The sequence below is a fragment of the Takifugu flavidus genome, chromosome 13 (genome assembly GCF_003711565.1).
Source record: "Takifugu flavidus isolate HTHZ2018 chromosome 13, ASM371156v2, whole genome shotgun sequence".
In the NCBI taxonomy this organism is placed as follows: domain Eukaryota; kingdom Metazoa; phylum Chordata; class Actinopteri; order Tetraodontiformes; family Tetraodontidae; genus Takifugu; species Takifugu flavidus.
Window position 1 is genome coordinate 3997674 of NC_079532.1, and position 23157 is coordinate 4020830.

General features: G+C 42.7%; 2 protein-coding genes across 6 annotated transcripts in view; one reads left to right on the plus strand and one right to left on the minus strand.

Moving 5' to 3' along the window:
- Nucleotides 1-19048, plus strand: part of scaper (S-phase cyclin A-associated protein in the ER) — a 43870-nt gene extending 24822 nt beyond the window's left edge. For 4 of the 5 annotated variants that reach the window (XM_057051894.1, XM_057051897.1, XM_057051895.1 and 1 more), the window contains 8 exons: nucleotides 4683-4806; nucleotides 5964-6193; nucleotides 7774-7929; nucleotides 9204-9438; nucleotides 10641-10790; nucleotides 15570-15761; nucleotides 16318-16366; nucleotides 16495-17268. In XM_057051894.1, the coding sequence (XP_056907874.1) occupies nucleotides 4683-4806; nucleotides 5964-6193; nucleotides 7774-7929; nucleotides 9204-9438; nucleotides 10641-10790; nucleotides 15570-15761; nucleotides 16318-16366; nucleotides 16495-16595 (1237 nt within the window). In that variant the 3' untranslated portion in view covers nucleotides 16596-17268. Of the gene's footprint in view, nucleotides 1-4682; nucleotides 4807-5963; nucleotides 6194-7773; nucleotides 7930-9203; nucleotides 9439-10640; nucleotides 10791-15569; nucleotides 15762-16317; nucleotides 16367-16494; nucleotides 17269-18673 lie in introns of those variants that run through there. The other variant, XM_057051896.1, reaches the window with a different exon arrangement.
- Nucleotides 18280-21758, minus strand: isl2a (ISL LIM homeobox 2a). The gene is made up of 6 exons (XM_057051926.1): nucleotides 21569-21758; nucleotides 20963-21152; nucleotides 20473-20732; nucleotides 19974-20260; nucleotides 19322-19489; nucleotides 18280-18884 (listed from the first exon to the last, which is right to left on the minus strand). The coding sequence occupies exons 1-6, from the start codon at nucleotides 21624-21626 to the stop codon at nucleotides 18768-18770; spliced, it is 1080 nt and encodes a 359-aa protein (XP_056907906.1). The 5' UTR covers nucleotides 21627-21758; the 3' UTR covers nucleotides 18280-18767.
- Nucleotides 21759-23157: the final 1399 nt, after the last annotated feature.

A 23157-nucleotide genomic window follows, 5' to 3' on the forward strand; every position in this document is an offset into this window, starting at 1 on the left:
ATGCAGACTTCTGAATTGTAAGAAATGTTATTATCTTAAATGGCAAGATTGTCTTCTTCCACTAATTTCTGGATATAGAAACCTGTTCCAGTGTTCTGGACTTAGACAGTGTTTTAGATTAAGTATGCATATTAAGCTTTTCTTCTCTGTGCATGCTCTGTTGAGGAAAACATAAGTGATTAAAGTGCAGCGTTTTGGCCCAGTCTAACTTATCTGTGGTGAGTAAGGGTAATTAGTAGAGAATAGTCCTAAATAAGCTTTACTTTAGTCTTATAAAGCCCTTCCGCATGACTACACAAGTTTATGGGCAGTGACTTAGACTTGCACAAGTCTAAAATAAACCACAGTACTAGTTGTCTGTGTAGATTCTCAATCATCCAGGTCATTGTATCCAAGGTCCAAGGTAGTTTTCTATGTCAACTGGACTGGGTCAGTTCTGAACTGAAGAAGCCTTCTGGATAGAAGGCGAAATGTCTTCAAGAGAAGAAACCCAGTCCAGTTGACATAGAAAACTAGCTTGGACACAGTACTAGTTGCACATGGTTTAATGTCTAAATTTTAATAGCTTTTATAGTAGCTTATTTACAATCAAGCTTGATCATCACTTGGCTGTCAGTCCTATTCTTGGCATAAAACCGGCCAAGATGAAAATTTAAAACGGCCTTTTTATTATATATATATATTTTGTTTCATACTTGAGTCAATTATTATTTTCAGAGGACAAATTCAGCCTGGAAAAACAGAACTCCTGGAATTTGTGTTGACTTTCATAATACTGCTGCAAAAGCCTTTGTGCCTTGGTTTGCAAAGCCTTAATGGACCTAGTCCGTATCTCATGAAATTGTTTAACTAATATCGACTGGATAGAGGGGTGAAAAACGTTCTACAAAACCTTTACTTAAACGCCATTATAATGGTTGTTTTTCTTATAGACAAAAAAAAAAATCAGCGAAAGTCAATTTATAAATTGTGCTGATCTAGCTTGTGATGAGATGCAACACAGGGATGCATCCTCAACTGTCTACTTATCACTGTCCATCATCTGAATGGCTGGGTGGTCTAATGGGCTGCTATACAGACACTAAACCTGGAGTGTGCTACATTATCTGTTTACAGTGCTGCTACCGTATTGATCGGCTCCTCCTACTCGATAAGCAGAGTGACTTACAAAAAAGGCAGCTGTGGAGATGGTCCTGGCATATCTCTCCCGAGGGAGTCTGATTCCATATCGTTACCATTACATTAATGAGCTAATTCCCTTACGAGGCTTCACTAATATTCCTGGTGTAACCCTGTGGTCACTGACATGTCTAGATCAGGGTGTGTGCAGCCAATGTCATTACCCATTACCTCGAGCACGAGAGAATTCACAACGCACAGAGCCTCCCAAATCCTTAATCTTGGTCCATTGTCTTGTCTTTATTGGGCATATTTTATCAGTATATCTTATCATATTCCATAGTGGACAATCCTTCATAATCCTTCATAAACAGTGTCAAAAAGAACAGTGTATTTTTCTGGGATTTGGGACAATGAAATGTATTTCCTGTACATTGACAGTTTTACCTGCTTTTAAAAGCAAAGCAAATCTTTAGTAAGGCAATCTTGTGACCTCCACAGAAGGATTTGGGAGCCTTTGAACAGGGCTTGTTAGCCCAATTTGTATTTCCACCTCTGTCTCACATGACCTGGTGTATCCTGTGAAAGCAGACCTGCTGTCTGTGGTTTTATTTCAGGAAGTTTTCTGCCATTCGTGTGTGTGTGTCTGCACGATGGCGTGTGACGGCTCATCAGATTTCTCCCCCCTTCATACCTGGCCAGACCGGCACAACAGGCAGAGTAGATGTCTTGGAAGTACTCAGAGTATCAGAAGATCAACAGCAGAATCGAATTAAATGTCATTTAGATAGCAGTGAATGAAGGGATTGTTTAACAGCACAAGGAAATGGATTTGCTCTTCACCTTTTATTTTGGCTTAGGATTCTTTTTCTTCCCCTGAACACAAATTTACCCTGTTTAAGAGGCTAGGACTTAACCTGATCTGGAAGTTGGTCAGATTTCTGCAGCGTTACACCGGTCAGGCTTGACTACACACATAGGAAACACACAGAGAGGGTGAGAAATGTGAGACTGGGGTTGAGCAGCACAGATCTTGGGGCTGATAACACCAGGCAGTGACAAAAAGCATAAAGAACTCTTTACATGCTTTCTGTCAGATAGTTATTTATTATAATAAAAGAAATGAAGCCATCCATATTCTGCATTACATTTCCTCATGAATTCTTGTCCGTGTTTTAGTGTTGAGAATAATATTAGCCTTTTCAAACTTAATTTATAGTTTAATAACAAGTTAGTCTTCACCTATTTCTGCCTTTTTTTCATCAGCCACTGGACAGCTAGTGTTACTCTGGTTCCCCTTTAGTCTCTATCCTATTGTAAATAGGACCGTGGGCCACCCAGGCAGCCCCAAAAGACCCGTTGTGGGTCAAGACAGGATCAGGTGCACTTCATCCCTCTAATTCTTGACATTATTGCTCAGTCTGATTCCTTAACAGGTAAAATGTCACTCACTGACTTGTGCGGTTAATCTGTTTTAATGTAGGTGTGGAGATTAAATTGCTTTTCTTTTGCGTGTTTACCATTATTGCTCAGAGATCCATGTTTAAGAACTCTCTAACAGTTTACTGTTTTTGATTCAAGGCCAGGCTGATTTAGAAATGTCAGTCCGCTGGCAATGTGTTGATAGATGTAACTACGGCCAACTGTGAACATCTAAGATGGACCATGATTCCCTTTGTTGTGAAGATATTTCACCTGCGTTTAAATCTGCACAGATTACTGGCCATGTTTTTAAGCAACGCGATACAGGGGAGTGCAGAACTTTACTAAATTGGCTCCAAACATCTTTCTCTGATGCTGCCATCGAGGGGCATTGAGATAGTGAGTTTCCCAGAGATGGTGTGCTATCAGGTGTCATTCTCATCGAGCTCAATTAGGCAGTAGGAAACCAAAGACAGTCCACTGTGATGCTTCATTGTACTAGCTGATGTAAGGCCATAACTCAGACATGCCTTCCACACCCACCTTATTTGTGCAGAGATGACTAAAGGCAAGCCTGATTAGCAGTGCAAATACTCATTACATGCACTGCTGGTGGAGTCATTTGGAAGGGCATGGCAGCCAGATATGACAGAAGAGAAGCAAAAACATACTACTGGTTTCATTGCAGGGAATCAACACCGTCAGAATGAACGATTTGCTGGAACTTTGTGTATAATTATACTTTTGTGACTCTTGACCCTGGTGGATATTTCTGCTCCACACAGGGTTCAATTCATGCTGTTGTCTGGCAGAAGACATCCGTTGCCGGCCTTTTTGTGTCTCACCTGAATGCTCCTATTGACTAAGATAAACTCTATCTGTCTCCCTTGTAACTGTTGTTTAACAGTAATTCAATCAGTCCAGTCTTTCCACTTTATCTCCATGGGTCATACGATATCTGCGCCATTGCACATGATTTCGTTCAACGGTTAAGTAGTCGAGACTTTAAATACATAATTTCTTTTTATGGTCTTATATACAAGGAATCTAATCCAAATGCAATCACAGAAGCGGTGTGGAATTCCACTCAGCATAGCTGAGCAATTTTTGTTGCTTGGATCAAGTTTCACATTTGTCTGCATTAAATAGAATCATCCTCATGGATCCTCATTCCACAAGTCAGAGTTTTATTTCTGTATTTGGAGTATCAGGCAGAGTCACTTCTTCCACCACATAAGTAGTATTGAAACTTGATGTCACTTTTGGACACCACACAATTTCTTACATATTTTCACTACATGCCATGTGACCGCTCTGAAAATAAGAGGAAGTTTTTGACAAACTCGGACCTGCCACAGCCTAATCTATTTTCCTTTACCATGCCAGCGTGGTTTCACTGAAAACTCACAGCAGATGTGAAGGTTTGGTAGATATCAAAATGTTTACCGGTAGAAATAAACACGGCCTACTTTAGGCACCAGAGAGACAGATTCCATCCTTCCATCGAGCAGATAGGACATGCCATCGCACCAATGGCTAAAATATACAGTTGTCAGGAAATATTAACTGATGAAACGGGGGCGAGGGGGAGTAACAGTCACAGCAGAATGATCAGTCAGTTATCTGAGGCATTAATCTTCTCGGGGCTTGTTTTACAGCAGACGTAGTACAGAGGCATGCCGACTGGCTCGGCACCGGCCGCTGCCTGGGGCTGCGTGGCCGTTGTAAGGAGCCTCTGAGAGGGAATCATTTTATCTCAGCAGAGGAAACACTGCACAAACTCAGCCAAGATGGGACTGAAATCATCCCCGTTGCCTCTGAAGGTGACCGTAGGAAGGGGAGTCTCCACATAAGTAGCTGATATGAGGGCTTTATTCCTCGAATTGCCTTCTTTACTCATGCTGTCAGTGAGATATGCTTTTGACATGTGAAGACAAACTACACCCTTAAGGAACCACAAATACAGAAGAGTGTGTTTGGGTTCCTGATGACTACAGTAAGCCTGCCAGCACCCAGACCAAGATGTTTACAGTGTTGGACTAATGTTTTGCGTCAAGGATAGTAGTTTTTTTTTTTTTTTTTTTTTTACGTTTTATTCACTAAACCTGTGAGTAATACTATTTCTCTTCTTTTTGCCTTAGGTCTCTTTCTGCTGCTGTAAATACGTACTACCTGGCCTGTTGCTGCTGTCCCATTAACAGCTCCTACGTGCTGTTGAGCAACAAGATTGCACTCCTCATGGACGTACTTCTGCATCAACTAACAGTAAGTCTTTGCGTTGAACAAATATATGTTTTTTTTTTTAAAGGTTCCTTGGAAATTCTGTTGTATCCACATAAAAATATTCTATATTTTCTTTGCAATAAACCGTGGCCATTTGACGATGCGGCCAATGAAAAGTCCTTGACCTTTTTTTGGTGTCAGTTCCTGCCACAGTGTTAAGATACAAACCAGCAGTTCACAAACCATTGCCCAGCCTTTTTGCAGTTATAGTATCTCCTCGCTAAGGGAACGTGAGAGCATAGGCAGCCTGCACCGCGGTGACATGTCAGCCTATATCCTTCAGCACTCCGTAAGGAGGACTGTAAACATCAGCCTACTCCAAACATCTAACAGTGGCAGCTCACTGGGGCCGCCTGTACTCGCAACACAGACAGGACAAGGTGCAGGCACAGAATTGTGGTACATGCATGAACTCTACTGGGGCTCCTCCAGTGCTGAGTTCCAATCTAAAGCAGTCATATTTCCTTAGGGCACACTGGGAGAGGTTAGCCTGTACGCTTCAGTTTATATAAAACATATCCCAGCAGCTGCTCTGCTGACTGACATATCCAGCAGTACTGCAGGAGACAAACTAACTCTTCCCCATGTGCTGCATGTTCATTTAGGGGAAAAAAATGGTTTAGATGTTATCCATACACTGAAATATATTTTAAGTTGTAGGGTTTTATTTACTACCCAAAATTGAGTTTTAGTTGGTTTCAGTGTGTTAAGTTTAAGTGAGTGGTATTCGTGTAGTTCATGAGGCTGTGGGGATTCCACTACCATATGAGCAGGCAGTCTTTTAATTAGATTTTGAGAAAATGTTGATGGATTTACCAATGCTGTCATCTGTGCTGGGAAAAAATGTGTCATTTGCAAGCTTGAATAATGCTTTATATGTTCATGAAGTCAGAGTGGCTATAAAGGAAAAACAGTTTTTGCTGATGGGTTTCTTAACTTCAAACGTTTGCATTGAGCAGTATTCCTTTTAAATAAAAACGTTGGCATTAGACCCTTTACCCAAATTTTGGGTTCTTTCCTTGGGTCTTTTCCCCACGTCTGTGTAGAAATATATCTGTAATAATCTGTAATGTAACCTCTTGATAACAAGGTAAATGAAATCAGTGGGCTACCTTCTGTATATCTTTCTTATTTTGCAGCTTTATGTTCCTGATGAGGACAAGTCCATCTATGGGCGCAGTGTGAACAAACAAGTCTTTGAGAGTTTGACAACCTGCTTGCTGCAGACTGTGGCCACTATCCTGGAATCCCTGTGGCCACACATTTCTGAGTCTGGACACAGCAACAAGGCACGGATAACCTCCCCGGATGTCAAAGTGAAGAGCCAAGTTGCAGAGTCGTTTAACTCCCGTGTACAAGACTTGATCAGGTATTATTTGTACAACACCGTCTCTACTGTTTCTTCTCCTATATAAATGCTTTTCTCATGTTATGGCCTTTTTACCGGCTTTGCGGCATCCCTCTTTTATTCCTTTTCAGCGGGTTGTGAACCTCTGATTTCCTCAGCAGTGTTCCGTATGTAGAACAAGCCAACAGAATGTTAGATCTCTTGGAAATGATCCAACTGGTGTCTTGTTAGAATGGGAGTAGTGTGAGAATGAGGGTGTATTTTGGCCTCCCTCCAACTTATATTTTTTTCCACACATTTCAAGTCAAATCAGTTTCAAAGCATAAACATAGAGCATTTCCAAAGCTTTGAAAGGCCTGTGCTGGAGCTAGCTATGGGGTCTGGGCTGTAGGAGTCAGGTTGTGTTAGAGAAATGTGGACTATGAAGAAAGGCAGGCCCAGTCTGATGAAGCTGTGAGGAAGAGTGCAGTTTTTCCAACATCCCTCCCACAAGTCATGATTCATCTGGAGGGAGCAGCTGTACTGGCCCACCACTCTCATCCACTGACCCAGTCGTAACCCTGGAGACAGAGGAGGGCCTGAGAAAAATGGTGTCGTCAGGCTGGTAATCCCATGTACAAGATTTACCTCAACTGCCTTGTATAATGTATACGCTGGTGAGGGAGGACAAAAGATCAAACACTGTTAACATTTGCATTGCTTTCCGATTATACTAACCTATATGTCACAGAGAGAAATGACCCATTTCCTTTCCTTTCCTCTCATTTCATTTTTGATTTTATTGCTAGGGATGCATCAGCTATATGTGTCCTATACCAATGTAAATACCTGTTTGGTTTTGTTTTTTTTATATATTGGTCAATTCTACTTATGTTTTTTCCAATTTTGGCATAAATACTTTTAGAGGCTAGCAAGTTTGACCACCAGGCAGGTTGACAAAGATAGCAGGCATTAAGCAAGGAGTCAGTGTGAAGAAAGCTCTTTTCAATGCTATGAAAGAGGATCAAGTCAAAACAATGGGACCTGGTTCAAGTGTCATCTGACCTGTTGTGGAGGTTGAAATGGTGATAATCACCTGTCTTGAGAGGACCTCAGTGAGTGATGGTTCCAACAAAAAAGCAGAGGGAACGTGGGTTCACCTTGAGCATACTGGCTATGAGAAGTCTGTGATTGGCAGTTGCAACTCTCTGTTGTGGTTTTTTTTTAAGCTTTTGGTTGCTGAGTCTGCCCCCAGGTCCAGGCCGACTGGAGTGGTGAGAAGACAGCCCCAGGTCAACACACTGTCAAAGGCCCAGAGCTGGGCTGGCACAACAGCCCTGTAATGACACTATTAGCAGTGATTTGTAGCTGAAAGAGTACAGGGAACATGATCATGAGACCTGTCATTGGCCAAGACAAATTGGAGATATCACAGTAATAGGGGGTGGAGGGCTTAGGTGAGGTATCTGCTTTCAGCTGCAGTGCTGTGAAAGTATGCACAGTAATCGTCTTTGTTTGTGTGAGTTAGATGATCTTTTAACAGACGTGTCCCGTAGCGAATTACATGAAGTCATGTAACAACTAAACACTGCTTGTTTCTCCACCTTTCTTATTTCTTTCAGCTATGTCGTAAACATGGGTTTGATTGACAAGCTGTACGGGTGTTTCTTATCGGTCCAAGGCCCTGTGGACGAACACCCCAAGATGTCTGCTTTCCTCCAGCAAGCCTCAGCCCTGCTCCACAGCATGTGCAAGCTGTGCTATGTAGTAACCGGACGGTGAGCATTATTTGAACGCTGCTTACATTTAGTATCTCTGTTATATGCATGCACAAATCTCAAAAAATTGAGATTGCTTCCCACCAGCCAACAGGTCGTTTCCTCCAGCCAGTAGGCTAAGCTGTTGTTACTGCTAAAAGAGATAGGCATCTACTTGACCCAGCGCTGTGTCACTCACCATAAACCTTAGCCTCCAGCAGAGGGGCAGCCCACCCACGTGTGCTACAGTGACCTCCACTGAGCGAGGTTCATTGGCGCCGCTGATGGAGGCAGAGGCACACTGAGGGACAACAGTAAGACAATTCCTGGGTGCCTGCTGTGATGACAGACTTCGGCATACTTTGATATCATTTCAATTGGCTTTGAAATGGAATAAGCTTTATTAATTAAAATGGCTTTGAAATGGAATAGGCTTGATTAATTATAATGAATTTGTTAGGACTTATTGTGAAGCAGTAAAAAGAGAGGCTGCTTTTTATACCAATAATGTAGACACTTGATTGAAAATATTTAATAAGGCTATTTTAGCCCATTATTGCCACAGATGGATCTTTTTTAGACCAAGATTGTCTGTGGGCTGTATTTTAATTGGCTTGTAAAATATTTTTGGCCATACCAATTGCTGTGTTAAGAGATTAAAAGGGCATTAGGAAGTTGTTCTTGCATGGCGGTGTATTTTACACAAGCCCTGTGGTTTAACAACAAGTATTGACATGCACTGTAGGTTCCATCCAGGGGTCACACACACCCTTTTTTGCGTTGTTAGGAATCGTGGCTGGCACCGATGTGGCTGTATCTTTAATGTTGACATGTTTGCAGTCTCCAAATGCTTCAAGGCCCGAGCTTTAGTAATACAGCAAATTAAAGTGTTACAGGTTGGTTGACTAGCAACACCGCCTGGTGATGCTGTTAAAGTTAGACCTACTAATACCCTGAACCAGCAGGGTGGAATCTCCCTGGATCCAAGCAAACAGTTCACTTTGAATCTGCTGTGGCAGGCTTTGGTTAAGTCTGTCCGAGTACTCAACACCTTGTCAGGCGGTTCAGTCCGATCTGCCAAGTTGTGCGCGACTGCTTTGAGCATCGCATCATATGACGACTATGCGCACAATAGCTTGAAAGGGAGTGGAGGAGACAGTCTGGAATGTCAAAGGACCCACTGCAAAGATGGACTCCAAACTGGCTGGCAAAAATTTGTAAAGTTAAAGAACACTAGTTGAAAACACTTTACCCAAGTGCATGAACCTGCGTGTCTTCTCCTTCCTCCTCTGCAGTGCTCCAAGCATATTTGACAATAAACACCAGGACCCGACCGGACTGTCAGCCCTGCTGCAGTCCACAGATCTGGTGGGAGTCGTGCATACCCTCTACTGTATCCTCCTGCATGGTTTCGTGCCAGAGATGGCTTCCCCAAGACAAGAACTCTATGACCCTGGAGTCATTCAGGTGGCTTTGCAGGGGATTCGTTTCCTCAACAGTTTTGCCCTGCTCGACCTCTCGGCCTTCCAGGTAATCAGAATACATTTAGAACATTCTTATATCTTATAACTATAAGAGTTTGCATCTTTTCAATCCTAAATCTGTGTATAGCAGAATGTGATCTGTATGATTTAATTGTACATGTGATCAGTTAATCATGGATTGATGGACTCTCAATGAAAACAAAGCTTTTACAGCTGACGGCTGTAATAAAACTGCCTACAAATAATTGGTCTCTTTCCCTAATTTAATAAATGAGTTTACAGGATCAGATTCATGCTAGTGTCTTTGTTAAGAGCAATTAGAAGAAGCCTTACTCTTCTGGACAAATGTGACCTTTGGACATAAACACAGGTGTCCTTTGACCCCGGGTCAGTTGTTGTAACTGACTAGAACCCAGTGGGTCAGCAAAACGGATTACAAGTTATTAGCACTATATGTAGAGCCGAACATGACTCACAACAGGGAGATGGCTTTTTTTTTTTTCTTTTTTTTTAATCAACTCTTTGCAGCTCCTTCCTTTCAGTGACCCGTGCACACAACTCAAACCAGCTGGAATATACTACCAGAGTTTTATGAACATTTTAAATAATGCACCCTTTTTTAAATCACCTTGTGTTTTACATTACCTCTCAGGAGCAACTAATGTGTGTTGTGAATGATCACAGCTAATGCACTGAACTGCTGCTGAATTAAATTGAATCAGAGTTGTGATTAATCAGACTTTTTAAAATTATAAATATGATTTACAGCCAATTTTTGCATTTCTGAATTTTTACCCCTCTATATACATTTCTGGGGGGAACCCCTCACATAGACCTTTTATTTTCTTGTAAGCTTTTTAAATATTTTTCATTATTCTGTCCTGTGGGTTGTAATCAGATGTGGGGCCTAAACAGCCCCTCAGGTGTTCCATCTATGGATATTTCTGTGAGGACGCTCCTAATATTCTGGGATAGTGAGGATCTAATGGTGCTCACTCACTCTGACTTGTTTAATAAATACTGTCAGTGAGTTCCTCCTGACGTCCCATTTCTGAGCTAGATGGAGGTGTTTTATGGTGGGACCTCACTTGAGTTGCTTATATTCTACCACTGTTTATGGTCCCAACATATTATCTTTAATTACTTTTTTACATTTTTAATAGCATGGAGTTATTTGTAATGACTAAAATAAACATGTAAATTATGTTCAATTGACTACAAAAGGCACTAACTTGTATGATCCTTCAGTCTGTTCTAGGAGCTGAGGGCCTGTCCCTAGCGTTCCGACATATTATCAGCTCGCTGCTCTGGTACTGCTCCCAGCATTCCTCTGAAGAGGTGCTGCATGAAGTCATCATCTGTGTGGGATATTTTACCGTGAACAACCCTGACAACCAGGTAAAGCAGCTTAAGTTCACAGCGACCGCACAAAAGTAGTTCAATCAAAATGTTGGGGTTTTTTTTTCAAATTTTACCATACACCTTTTAAACAACAGTCGTTTTGCCTTTTGTACTAAACTTGCTAAAATTGTTAAGTAATTGCAGCATATGTTCCATGTAATATTTGGAGTAGAGGAAGTAGAGCGCGGTTGTATCGTGTTCCCATTGTTGAGGTCATGTATTATTTGTCAGAAAAGGGTGTCATTTTTGTAAATGTAACAAAAAGCACCTGTTTAAAGATTCATGCCTTGGCACCTTTTTTGCTTTTGGGATTTGTATGCTGTCTATTGTCTCCCAGAGTGAGTTATTGTTCCCTCCCGTTAAAGCGCAGCGGCGTGTTGGTGTTACAGCCACACTACTTAGCAAGCATGATGCGATGGAGCAGACCTGGCTGCTGTGTAATTGGCTGTCATGCATGGCCCGTCTATCGAGCCTCTGATTAGCCATGCTACAGTTGGCTGGGCTTTGATTGTACTAAGCCTGGCCCAAATACTCAGCTTCAGTTTCAGACTCTGATATGTTATGTCTGCATCGTCACCCCGCCCAACCCCCACCCCATCACAATGTGCAGACTGATTACTAATTTTGAATGTATTGTCCCCTCACTTCCTGTGTCATTTAATTATTCTGATGTACAGAATTAGCATTTTTTTGATCATTGTAGATCTAATTAGCATCTTAGATTGAATAATCAAATGAGATCTGAGGATTAAATTAAGCATGTGACAGATGATTCGTCTTTGTACGACGGAGCGGCCATGCTTGACTGTTTTGGTGGCGGGTGAATCCTTTTTGTGTGATACTAATTTGATCCAGAAACAGTTGCTCCTGCCCCTTGTGAGGGAAGATGTATAAATGAAACTTGGATATCATTTTATCTTTCTTTCAGAATTTAAATAGCAGCAGTATTATCAAGTTTAGGTTCTTGCTCAGAAACCCCCAATATGCCATAATCTAGAGGCAGAGCTTTATCAGCTCCACTTCCTGGAATGTGTTCATCTTGTCGTGTACCAAGACGGATGACTTTAAAGAGAATATTTACAACAGCTTGAGCTTTTCTCAAGTTAATGTAAGCACTGGCAGAACACAAAGGAGGCCTGACCTGAGGTCTGTCCCGTCATAGAGGCTGCTAGTTGTACTCTCAACACAGCAGATTTTGTTTATACGCATGCCGTAGATGTAAAGCTCCTCATAAAAGCCCAATTTTAAAGCGGTTCTGTATGTAGTTGTTTATTCCCTCTGCTAGGTGACTCATGAATAATTTATCTTGTAACAAAAAAGGCATCTGAGTGAGTGACATATGTAGACTTGTGTGGGGTTTTTTAAGTGTGCCTTTACACCACCAGCCGCATCACCATATGTTCAGTTGTCTCTCGGGGGCCCCAGGGAGGCCTTTTTATCAAACGACAAAGACGAACAGCAAATGACCCTTCTTTCGTAAAAAACAACTGCATTTCCTTTTCACCCAGAGAGATACGTGCCAATAATCTCCCCACGCATGAATACAGTGATTCACACGTGAATCATCCGCAGCGATGAGCTGCTGAATCTTTGAACTGCCAGGACTATAATTGTGAACTGTTGACATGTTAACCCACCTGATTCCTGCTGGCTTTGTTCAGAGGCACACGCAATTTAAGAGTGTGGAAATCTTAAGAAAACTTTCTACGTGAAACATGGCCACACACACACACACGCAAACCTCTACACACAAGAGGGAGCCTAATTGTAGGTTGTATATTTTTCTGGAAATTGAACAGGGTTGTCTTTCTCTACAGGGCTGACCTAAATTACCTGTTTTCCGAATTGCGTTTTACCACAGTAGCATCTAAGGCCGTAGCTCATTTCTTACACCGAACACACAAATCTCCAGATCTCAAAGCTTATCTGCGGGGTCATTCCTCTTCTTCCCATTCTCCAAGAGGGCGTTTCCTCTTCCCCTGCAGGCCCAGGCCATGATTTAGGCCTGTTATTCCTGTTAACCTGATGTTGAAACGCTGCCTTTGGCAGTCCATTACTGCCAAGACAACGAAGTCCTCGTTGCCTGTGGGGTAAGTGCAGCCCGTGCAGACCGCGGGGAGCCAACAACAGGGAATGCGCACTCTGTATCACCCAGCAGAGTAAACAGAGGCAGAGAAACAGACTGAATCTCTCCACTGACTGGCAGGAGAGAGCCTTATTGTTAGCTCAGTCGATGATTTACACTCCGCTTCAAGGTTGGAGAGGGCCCAACTGACTTTTAAGTGAAGCTGAGGACATTTTTATCCCTGCAGACCTTTCAGCGAGTAGTTTCCATTTGTCTGTAACACAGTTAAAGAATTATCAGCCAGTAAGATCTAGGATAGGACGATTAGGTGCAGCTCACAGAGGCAAATACAGTTATTAAGCTTTATTGTGTAAACAGGTTAAAATGGCTGACAACAGCTGCATTAAAAGTCAAGTTGGAGTATCTATGTCAATGTCTGTGTTGCCAGCATGCAATAGTCCAAAAGCAGTTTACACCATATCCTGCACTCATCTCAATGAGGCATCATAAAGAAGCACTAAACGGCACATTCTGCTTTGTCTTGTCTGCTTGGCTTATCAGCGACACAGTTCCTCTCCAGTGGATCTGGTTTATTTTGTGGATGCAAGTGTCAGATATATGACCCTGTGTGGACACGGGTTCCTCCTGAGGTGTTTGGTCTGTCTAGACGCTACAGCAAATGATCCCTTCACAGATTCAATTCTCCATTTGACATTAAACTTGTAACTACTGAGTATCTGCAACATGTTGACTGCTTTACTGGGTAATGAGCAGCTCTTTCTCTTTCCTTCCCTTTTCTGTATTCATCGTGGTTTCTGAAACTGGGGTTTTCCCAGAATTTGTTTGTGTTTCAGAACATTAACTTTACACTCTCTTTGTTGTCATCGTTGACAATGAGGAAGTTATGTAATGAAGGCGTCATAAAACTTGGCGCTGTGTGAAAATGCCAGACTTCTGAACGTAAGAAAGAACAGAGCAGGCGGAGGCACTTGAGTTTTTACAGGGTCTATGCTTTACATGGTCCAGACGCGCACGTTCACGTGCTCAATGTTAGTTTTATGATGTCAGGGCTTCAAGTCGGCGATGCTTCAGATGAGCAGTGAGAAGAAATGCGATGGCACGGTCTCAACCATTGCTCATCACCTGGCAGGGGCTCCTTTGGTACCTCCAGACCCTCACTGCTACCAAGTTGTGTTTTATGTCTTTTTGCATCAGGCACTTGAAGGGCAGACAATTTGTTTAGGCAGCTGAAGATGGAACTGTGCGCGGTGGAGGATTATGAGATCGTAGCATGATTTGTGGTTGGATCTTCGTAGAGCCCCAGCTTAAAAACCCAACACTCGCTTCAGTGTTAAATTATGGCCGAACCGAAAACATAAATGTTGGGATTTTAAAAAAAAACCCAAAAAACCCCTTGTAGAATCATAATTCGGACTTTCTAATAAAGACAGCTAAAAAAAAATAGAACGTCCTCTGTTGCAATAGAAGATGAAACTGATTGCTAATTTTCAGGAAAGTAGGTTGAAAACGCTAAAACTATAGGCATGGGGGGGGGGGCAGGTCTAGTTTTGAAAACAACCAGAGCTTCCCTTTTCCTTTTTTTTTTTTTCAATGGTTGAATTTGTCCAATGGTTCCCGCATTCCTTCCTGAAAAACCACTTATTGAGTCAGTGAGACAGTGGGGATTTTGTTCTTCAGCTGGTACGCTCGCTGACTGCAACCTGTTATGGATTTAAGAACACTCGTCCCATCCTGCGCTCAGAAAAACCCGGGGAAGATGGCGTTCTTCGGGTCTTTCTAATATAGAAAAGTTCAGATTGTTTGACCCGTCCCAATGTTTTTTTAAAGGAGTTCTGTCAGGAAATGGAACTGTTCTGTGTCCCTTTGAACGCTGCTGTAGAGGGTAGCTCTGAGAGGGTTCACCTTGAACTGATAAAAGCCGTGAATTATCACTCTGTTTATCCTGCTGCTCAAACTTGGAGTGCATTATCAAAGGAGAAGCCAGTGGAAGAGTATTAGCGAGCACATTTTCCTAATCTTGTAAATCTTCAGAATTTATTGTCGCCGTGACTTTGGGACCTCGCTCTTCTGGTTTCCATTGGTGCTCCCAGAGTTGCCCCCTGTGATCCTGCAGATAATTTAACACACTGACCTTGTGGATCCCAGAGGTGTGGATGGTCTTCCTGAATGGTGGCACTCACCAGACTCTAAGTAGAACCCTTCCTTTACCAAAGGGGTCCCTTCAAAATGCGACACAGCATGATTGAAGGGCTGTGATGGAGCGCCGGATGTCAAATACCATTAATGCTATTGCTCATTTCTTGAAGTAGGGGTGGTCTTACAGGCGATGGAGCTTTGCTTCCCTGGCCTTTCCCCCACCTCCCTTCCCCTTCAAACTCCTGTTGCACTGTGAATGCCCTCCCAACCTGAGCTTCACTCTTTCAAGAGGATTAAACACATTTACAAGTGAGGTTTTAACCACTACTGCAGGGACTCTGCTATTACAATAAAAAAACAACAAAACATCCCACCATCGCGCTTTATAGCCCATTATTGTGTTGTGGGAGTTTGGGTCCCTCCTCCTGATGGCTGTTTGCGTGTTGTTTTACTGGCAGATTTACATTTGGGAGGGGCTCGGGGCTGTGATTTACAACCATAATGGCCACTGAGCGTTAGCCCGCCTGACTGGTCCCACTGGCTGTGTGTTTCAGGTGATCGTGCAGTCTGGCCGCCAGCCCAGCGTCCTGCAGAAACTGTGTCAGCTGCCCTTCCAGTACTTCAGCCACCCGCACCTGATCAGAGTGCTGTTCCCCTCTCTCATCTCGGCCTGCTACAACAACGACCACAACAAGGTGATCCTGCAGCAGGAGATGAGCTGCGTGCTGCTGGCTTCCTTCATTCAGGTAAACACCAGGACTTTAAGACAGTAATAAAGCCCAGGAAGGTTAAAATGTTAAAGAGGTTTTGCAGCTTTAAATAAACCAATTAATTTCCTGCCACATCTCCATCTGCAACTGTCCTTCTGGCCCCCAGTGAATCTCTAACAGGAAGGCTTTTACAAAGATAAATGGCTTCCTTCACAGTGGATTTACCTGCCACTGGTCCAACTCCCAGTAAACAGCTCTTCTCCTTCATCTTCCTCCCGACAGCCCGCCCTGCACCACTCTGCCACCACCAGTGTTTAGACACAGATTAGCTTCCATTCAAAGCGAGACAGACCATTGTCATTTCTTTCAAACAAAGCAATAATGCATGGCGTCGCGCTCTGCCGCCCTCATTGTTGAGTTCACCTCAAGAACATTCCTCACTCTCAAACAATTTGATCTGGATGGATCTTTAGCGCCGGTCTCACTCATAAATTATCGAGCGTCTATCGGCAACGTGATACTTCAGTTGGGTTTCGCGCAACGACATTAGCCGCTTTCACAGCAGGTACTAACGGGGCTTATTAATTTTCAGGACTGCGCTGCCAATGAGAGAGAGTCTGACAACAAGGCCAAGCACGCAGGTACGTCTCTTTTAAATCCTAATCCCAACCTAAAAGGTAGATGTTCTAGGAACGTTCAGTTTGTTTTGTTGGAGCGTGTTTGAGCCGGTCAAACTGCCGGATTACTCGGTTCCCCTGTTTGTGCCCAGTTTCCCATCTGCTGGATTACTGCGAGCTGTCCAACCGCTTTCCCAGAGATCAGTGGGACGCTGCGCTGAAGTTTTTCCTCAAAAAGCAGGAGGACTCGTGATGACGTGACCATCAGAAGAGTAGAGAAACTTGCTGTAGCGTTGTGTTGCAGTTTCTGCAACGGGATCCTGGAGCCGCGTCCTGGTTTTCCAGCGTCTTTCCGATTCCGCTGAAATCAGTGATGTCAAATGAGATATTTGCACAAGATTTAAATCGTGACTGTCGAGCGATGCTCGCAGTTGTTCCATTAAACATTTAAGCAAGGTATCCGTTTCTGTTGGTGAATGAAAAAAGGTGACACACTGACACGTTAACCAATAACCTGTACTGTAATTTACTTGCCAAATATTTTCAGCATTGTTTGTTAATTTATTGATCTGTTGTCACGCGAATGTTATCTCTAGTTTACATTTTGCCAGTTTTAAATTTCATGTCTTGATTGTATAACTGTATTATAGTTATATTTTTCAAGTTTGTAACATTTTATTGTCCTGTTTATACTCTTAATTTAATATATTACTGTTTATGTTTATATAGTCTACACAGCATTTTATACTGATTTATTGCTTCCACATTCTTCAGTGTGTCTCTAATATGTTTCTTGGTTTTTTTTGTGGAAGTTATTTCTGGCCCTGATTCGGGCTTATTGTGCAATTTACTTAACGAAATAAAACGATGACTGAGTCTCAGTAAAACATTGACATGACATCCATTAAAGATTTGTTTAACCTTTATCTTTCTCCTCCATCTATTTTTTTAAACTACAGATTACAAGTTTGTTTCAAAATCTTCAAATTACAGTCAACCGTGACTATTGGTAAATATGGAATATTAGAGTACGATGTGCTTATTTTCCTGGACAAAAATAGGTTAAATCGGTCATGAAATAGGCGTTTTAATCTTTTGCTGTTTATCAAGTCTTCTACATTTATTAAAATTTTATTTAGGGGTCTGTAAAATTACACCCGAGTGTATTTCACTGCACAACCACAGATATTAATTCCAACTAGACATTTTCCCTGTTAAACATACCCCCCCTCCACCCCCGTCGCGCACTTTTAAACCCTGCTGTATCTATCAGCGCGTCTTCGGCGGGATCTTGAAGTTTCAGACTCCCATTTCACCGATAAAAACCGATCCTCCCTTACAAATTGTTGGGGTGTCGTGTGTCAGCACCAGCTTGACCTGCGCGCTCTTTTGTCCCGGGGCTATTTGCCGTCTGAGATTCCTCCTGGAATGAAAATAAACTGAGGACAGGCCAGGATGCGTCCGCGGGCTGGAGTCCCCTCCGCCGCGCTGCGCGCTTTGTTTTGGGTCCATTCAGCGTATCCTTTGCAGGTGATGCCAGCAGCAGATAAGCGGCCGCCGCTGCCTGGCCGCTGTCTAGACTGAGAACCTGGAGTCTCGATCCCGGTTGACACCGTGACATTTATCTAAATAAGTTATTTTTAAAGGTATAAGCAGCAGAATCGTTCAGCTGCGGGCATCGAACATGCAAAACGGATTCAATTTAATTTCAGCTCCCCGAGTTTAAATAAAAACAGACTTTAAAGACCGAGCTGTAATCGGAATTTCCTCCGCGTTTTTAACACGAATATTAATTCTCCTCTTGCCCACAACTGAGTTTGAGCTTCAAACAGTTCTGCCAGTTTAATATCGAAGGTTTAATAAATGAATCTGGCTGATATCCCGGGAAACTCCCTGGTGTTTCACCTAATAAATCAAACCAATCATGCATTCAAATCTGAGTTTTAACTACTGTTTTATTGTTGATAAGATCTGCTATGTCGGTTTCAATTAATAAATAATAATAACTTATTTGTCAGGACAGACCGGTGCGCATACCAGGGCTCATTCACTGGCAAGAATCCATACTGAAGCTTAAAATCATGCACGTCTATCTACACAGTTTGTGTCGTCTCTTTCCCGATCCATATTGGTCTGTGGCCCGAAACCAGTGACGTCCAGTGTCCCATAAAGCTCAGGTGAGGAATTTCTGGTTCACGGAGAAGCCCCAGTACGTCTCCCTTTAACTCCAGTCCAACTCAATCGGGGATATAAAGGAACTAGTCCGCCTCACATTCCTTCCGTTGGTAAATATGTAATCCATTTTGGTTCTTTTGATCCCTTTTTTTAAAGAAAACAACTGAATGACACTGAAATCCCTGCGCGTCCTGCGGAGGTGGCCGGTGGTCCGTGGTCCAGACCTCCAGCTTGACCTCTCTGGGCCTCTTCACGTGTCAATGGGACTGTGGACCATACTGTTCGGTGTGTCCGGTAACTGGGACGACAGGGAGGTCACATCACTGGCGGAGGAATTCCCCAAAGAGCCCGATTCAGAGAAGGACACCTACGAGAGGAAAAGATGGTTTTAAAAAGGTCGAATTTCTTTTAACCGTTTGTGTGCCCACGCGGGTTCCAGACCAGTCACGGAACACCCCCAGAACACCTAGTTAGAAAATATGTCAGCACGTAACTGCCTTGAAAAGAAATGTCAGCCGGGGGCCGGGTGGATGTGGAAAGCATTAGTCAAAGCATCTCTTTTGTCCTGATGCTGTGTCTGTCATTAAAAACATATGATAAAAAAAATCACCAGGCGTGTTTTAAATATCACCACAACATCTCCACGTGGGGGCCGATCTAGGCAAAGCAGCACTTTACCTGTCGGGTTTAATTTAATCATTCTCCAGGTCTGTTTGATAGTAACCTTTATGAACCATAAAATACAATATATTTTTAAAGATATATATTCATATTTGATGTAAGGGTAAATGAATGGTGGAGTACCAGTTGCTGGAAGGCTGGCTGCTCCAGGTCGCTCTGCAGCGCGAAGTCGCTGAGACTCTTCCACGGTGGCTGGTAGGTCTGCACCTCCACAGGGTTCCCCTGAACAGTGTTCTCATGCCGGATCGGACTGCCTGCCACCATCGCGGTGCCCGTCAGGCCCTGCAGGTTCTGCGTGAAGGAGGAAAGGAAAGGCGACCATGATGAAAGCCACTCAAATTAGCGCATTGCGCTAGACGATGCGCTTTTCTCGCGCAAACGCAACGTCAACGTGAACGCGTGAAAACGCTCAAATTCACTCGAATGCTGTGATAACTCTTTTTTTTTAAGAAAAAAAGGAAAAGCTTTATGACGACAACAATACTGTCCTTTTTGAAATTATGGAATTGTGGAATTAAGGAGTCTAAATTAATATTTCTGCTGCAATCAGTGACTGGATGGCAAAATTATATACTAAAAATGTACAATGTAAATATTTTTAAGAAACACCAATTCAAATGTGTTTTTTTTTAAATTATTCATAAAATTGCCATTAAGCCAAATTTTCTCTCTTTTAGGATTTTTTTTCAACTTTCAACTGAGCTTTATTTGAACTTGACGTTTCCGCCAGTAGAAGCTTCACCGTTTTTCCCTGAATAAAAGCTGCAGGACTCACGGTTTTGTCGCTGTGCTGCTGCTGCTGCAGCTGCTTCATCAAGATGGACCTCTTCTTGTCCTTGCAGCGCTTGTTCTGGAACCAGACCCGGACCACCCGGGGGCTCAGGCCGGTCATCTCCACCAGCTGCTCCTTCATCAGGGCGTCCGGCCGCGGGTTGGCGTTGTAACAGGTCCGCAGGGTGTGGAGCTGCTTCTCGGTCAGCACCGTCCGGATCCGGGTGGTCTTTTCCGACTGTTTGTGGACGTGGTTTCGATGATGAGGAGGATGTCGAACAGTAACCGCATCTGACATGAAATAAAGCATCAAATCATTTTGGTTAATTGAGGCAATGTATCTAAATAAATCATCTAAATGAAGATTACTTCATATTTTTTAATATTACAACGAATATTAATATTTAAATACTGCATTTTTATAAGCATGAGTCCATTTCAACTATACCTATAATAATAGTAGAGTAAAATAATAGTAAACATAATAATGATATTAATAGTACCTGAGATGTGTAGTGGTCTGCTGTGGATGGTTCCCGGGCTGAGGGGGCTCCCTGCGGAGGCCCGCTCCATCAGCAGGCAGTGATCCGCCCGACACAGGAGCTCATCTTCCCGCAGAGAGAACTCGTCCCCCGGCAGGAGGTGTCGGCAGCACACCGAGCAACGAAAACACTCCATGTGATAGACACTGTCCCGGGCGCGCATCACCAAGTCGCTGCTGCAGAAGCCCATGTTGCACTTCGCACATTTGATGCCAAATAACCTAAAAGGGAGGACGGGGGTGGGGGGGTTAGAATTTAACGCAACTTCTGTTGTGTTCGTGCTCAGTTCTGGGGGAAGAAAAATGCTGCGAGAGGGTTGGATTCCATTTCTGGAATTTATGGGCCAGGGATGCATTTGAGTTGCAAAAGTCTGCGTCTTTTTTTTCTTTTTGGTCTTTTTTTTATGGATTTCCTCTCAGAAACTAGTCTAAAATAATCTTACATTCCCCACCTTGCATAATCTCTTTTACAGTAGGTTTTCCCGTCTCGGACGAAGCAAGTGCAGGTCTCGTCCAGATACTGGCTGCACTCTGCACACTTGAGGCAGGCTGCATGCCACTCCAGGTCCGGGGACACTCTCATGATGTACTGGTCGTGTATCTGACTTCCGCAGCCCACGCACATCGCAATTCCTGACTTCTCTGCGTAAGAGTGGGAATGTATCACATCATTAAATAAAACTCCTCGATCCGCGTTCAACCACTTCACCAGTTTATTGGGGGATATGACGTGGAACATTGACCACAAAACGGCATTTTTCAGAATATTATAGAAATAACACGCGTTTAATATATCACAAACTAAACCATCTAATATAGATCACAGTCTCTTTCTAAAAAGAGAATGCTATGAAGGCCTCTTTTTTGTTTTGTTTGAACCATTTTATAAACTGACTTTCGAAATACTTTACTTATTATTCATCATTTAAGGAAAGTACATACATGTATAAATGCTACAGTTTACATTTGAATAATGAATTAAACAACTTATAAATATATAGGCCTTAGCACTTATCCGCGTTTACTTGTTTTCTTTAGAAAAAAATAGGCGGACTTACTTTTTGAATGATCCCCCATATCATCCAAGAAAGAAGTGTTGAGCAGGATGTCCAGCATACAGGAGAAGGAGCCCGGTGCGCGTCGACAGACGATGCGGAGGAGCCGCAGAGGAGTCCGTCCCGTCCCTGCTGGGGGATAAACTTGTATTCCTGCACCGAGAGGTGGAGAGAAAGCAAAGATACTGGAGCAGTGACGTCTGCAAGCCCGGACCTCTGTGGGGAGAGGGCGCCCATGCAAATCTGCCTGTGGAACCCCACTCTCCTCTCTTTTCTTTTTTTTTTTTAAATTCTTACTCAAGTGTCTTTTTTGCCCCCCCCAACCACCACCACCCCGGTGGACTGTCGGTACGGGACATTCTTCCAATTAACAGCTCTGAAATTATCTGATATAATGTGACCATGAAACACATTTCTTATAATCCAGCAATTGTAAACTGAAACATGTAGCATCCACAGCTCATGTTTCTGTTGTCTGTATCAGTCATCACATAGATGCACGATGACATAAATAAACTGTATATGTGCCCCATAATTAACCCTAAGCAGTACGCCCAACAACAACAATAATAACATTAATAATAGTAGTGGTAGTAGTAATAATACTACTAAAACTACTACTACTAATAATAAAAATAATAGTAATACTTGTAGTAATGTCAGTTTTGGCCCAATTGACCCTTTTTACTGTAGAGCGTCCTCTACTGGATGAGACGTGGAACAAACTGAAGGAAACACAACAATCCAATAAAGTTATTCATATTCTCGATCATGATTTATAGATAAATATAAAAATAATATTGTATTAATTGTGAGGAGGCAATCTGGGGACTCTAGATAACTTTACTGTCGTAGGATGAAAATGTGTATTTAGTATGAGTAATAATGTTCTTACTTCTAGCATTTATTGCGTTTTCTAAATTGCTGTGTGTAATAATGGTCACCAAACCGGTTAAGCGAAGTTTCCCATCTATTTTGCAACGAGGCTTACTTGTGTCCGTTTAAAGACAGAGCTAGTGTGACGAGTACTCGCTCACCTTTCAGACGTGATCCCATCTTAACGGGTGCGTGTGAGAGATCTGTACAGGTAAAGGGCCACCGGCGCCACCTACCGGTGGGGAAGTGCTGCAGTTCTAAACGGAACCTGAACCAGTTGGGAGTTATACGTGCCTGGACTTTGACCCTGAAACTTCCAAAAGGTCAAGGCCAAGGGGGATTTGATCATAAAGCCACCTAGTATCCTATGGAACCCTGTATACGACCCTTCGCTGTATTGTGCTACTGGTATCAATTAACCTCAACCTTAAGACTACTATCTAATTACATTCCTGTACTGTACAGCACAGCTGGTGTCAACTACCCTCAACCTTAAGACTATTGCCCAACCTCAGAGTTGTGAAGAAATACTTTTTACATTTGATTCCTTTGTTAGTGTGTTCTGATCTCTTTCTGAATGGTCTCTCTCTCCAAGTACCTGGATTCACTCTTTTAGGTTACATTGTGTAATTATTTTAAGTAATATTTAAATATGTTTTTGTGTATGAATCAATGTAATCATTTTTAACTGTACTGATTATATTGCAGGTATGATT

Excerpts from the sequence above, each read along its gene's own strand:
- isl2a (XM_057051926.1), bottom strand. The coding sequence starts at position 21,626 with ATGCTGGACATCCTGCTCAACACTTCTTTCTTGGATGATATGGGGGAT. Across the intron at positions 21,153-21,568 it reads TATGGGGGATCATTCAAAAA|AGAAGTCAGGAATTGCGATG; the intron begins GTAAGTCCGCCT and ends ACTCTTACGCAG. Across the intron at positions 18,885-19,321 it reads AGCCAGCCTTCCAGCAACTG|GTGTCCTTCTCTGAATCGGG; the intron begins GTACTCCACCAT and ends TTCCTCTCGTAG.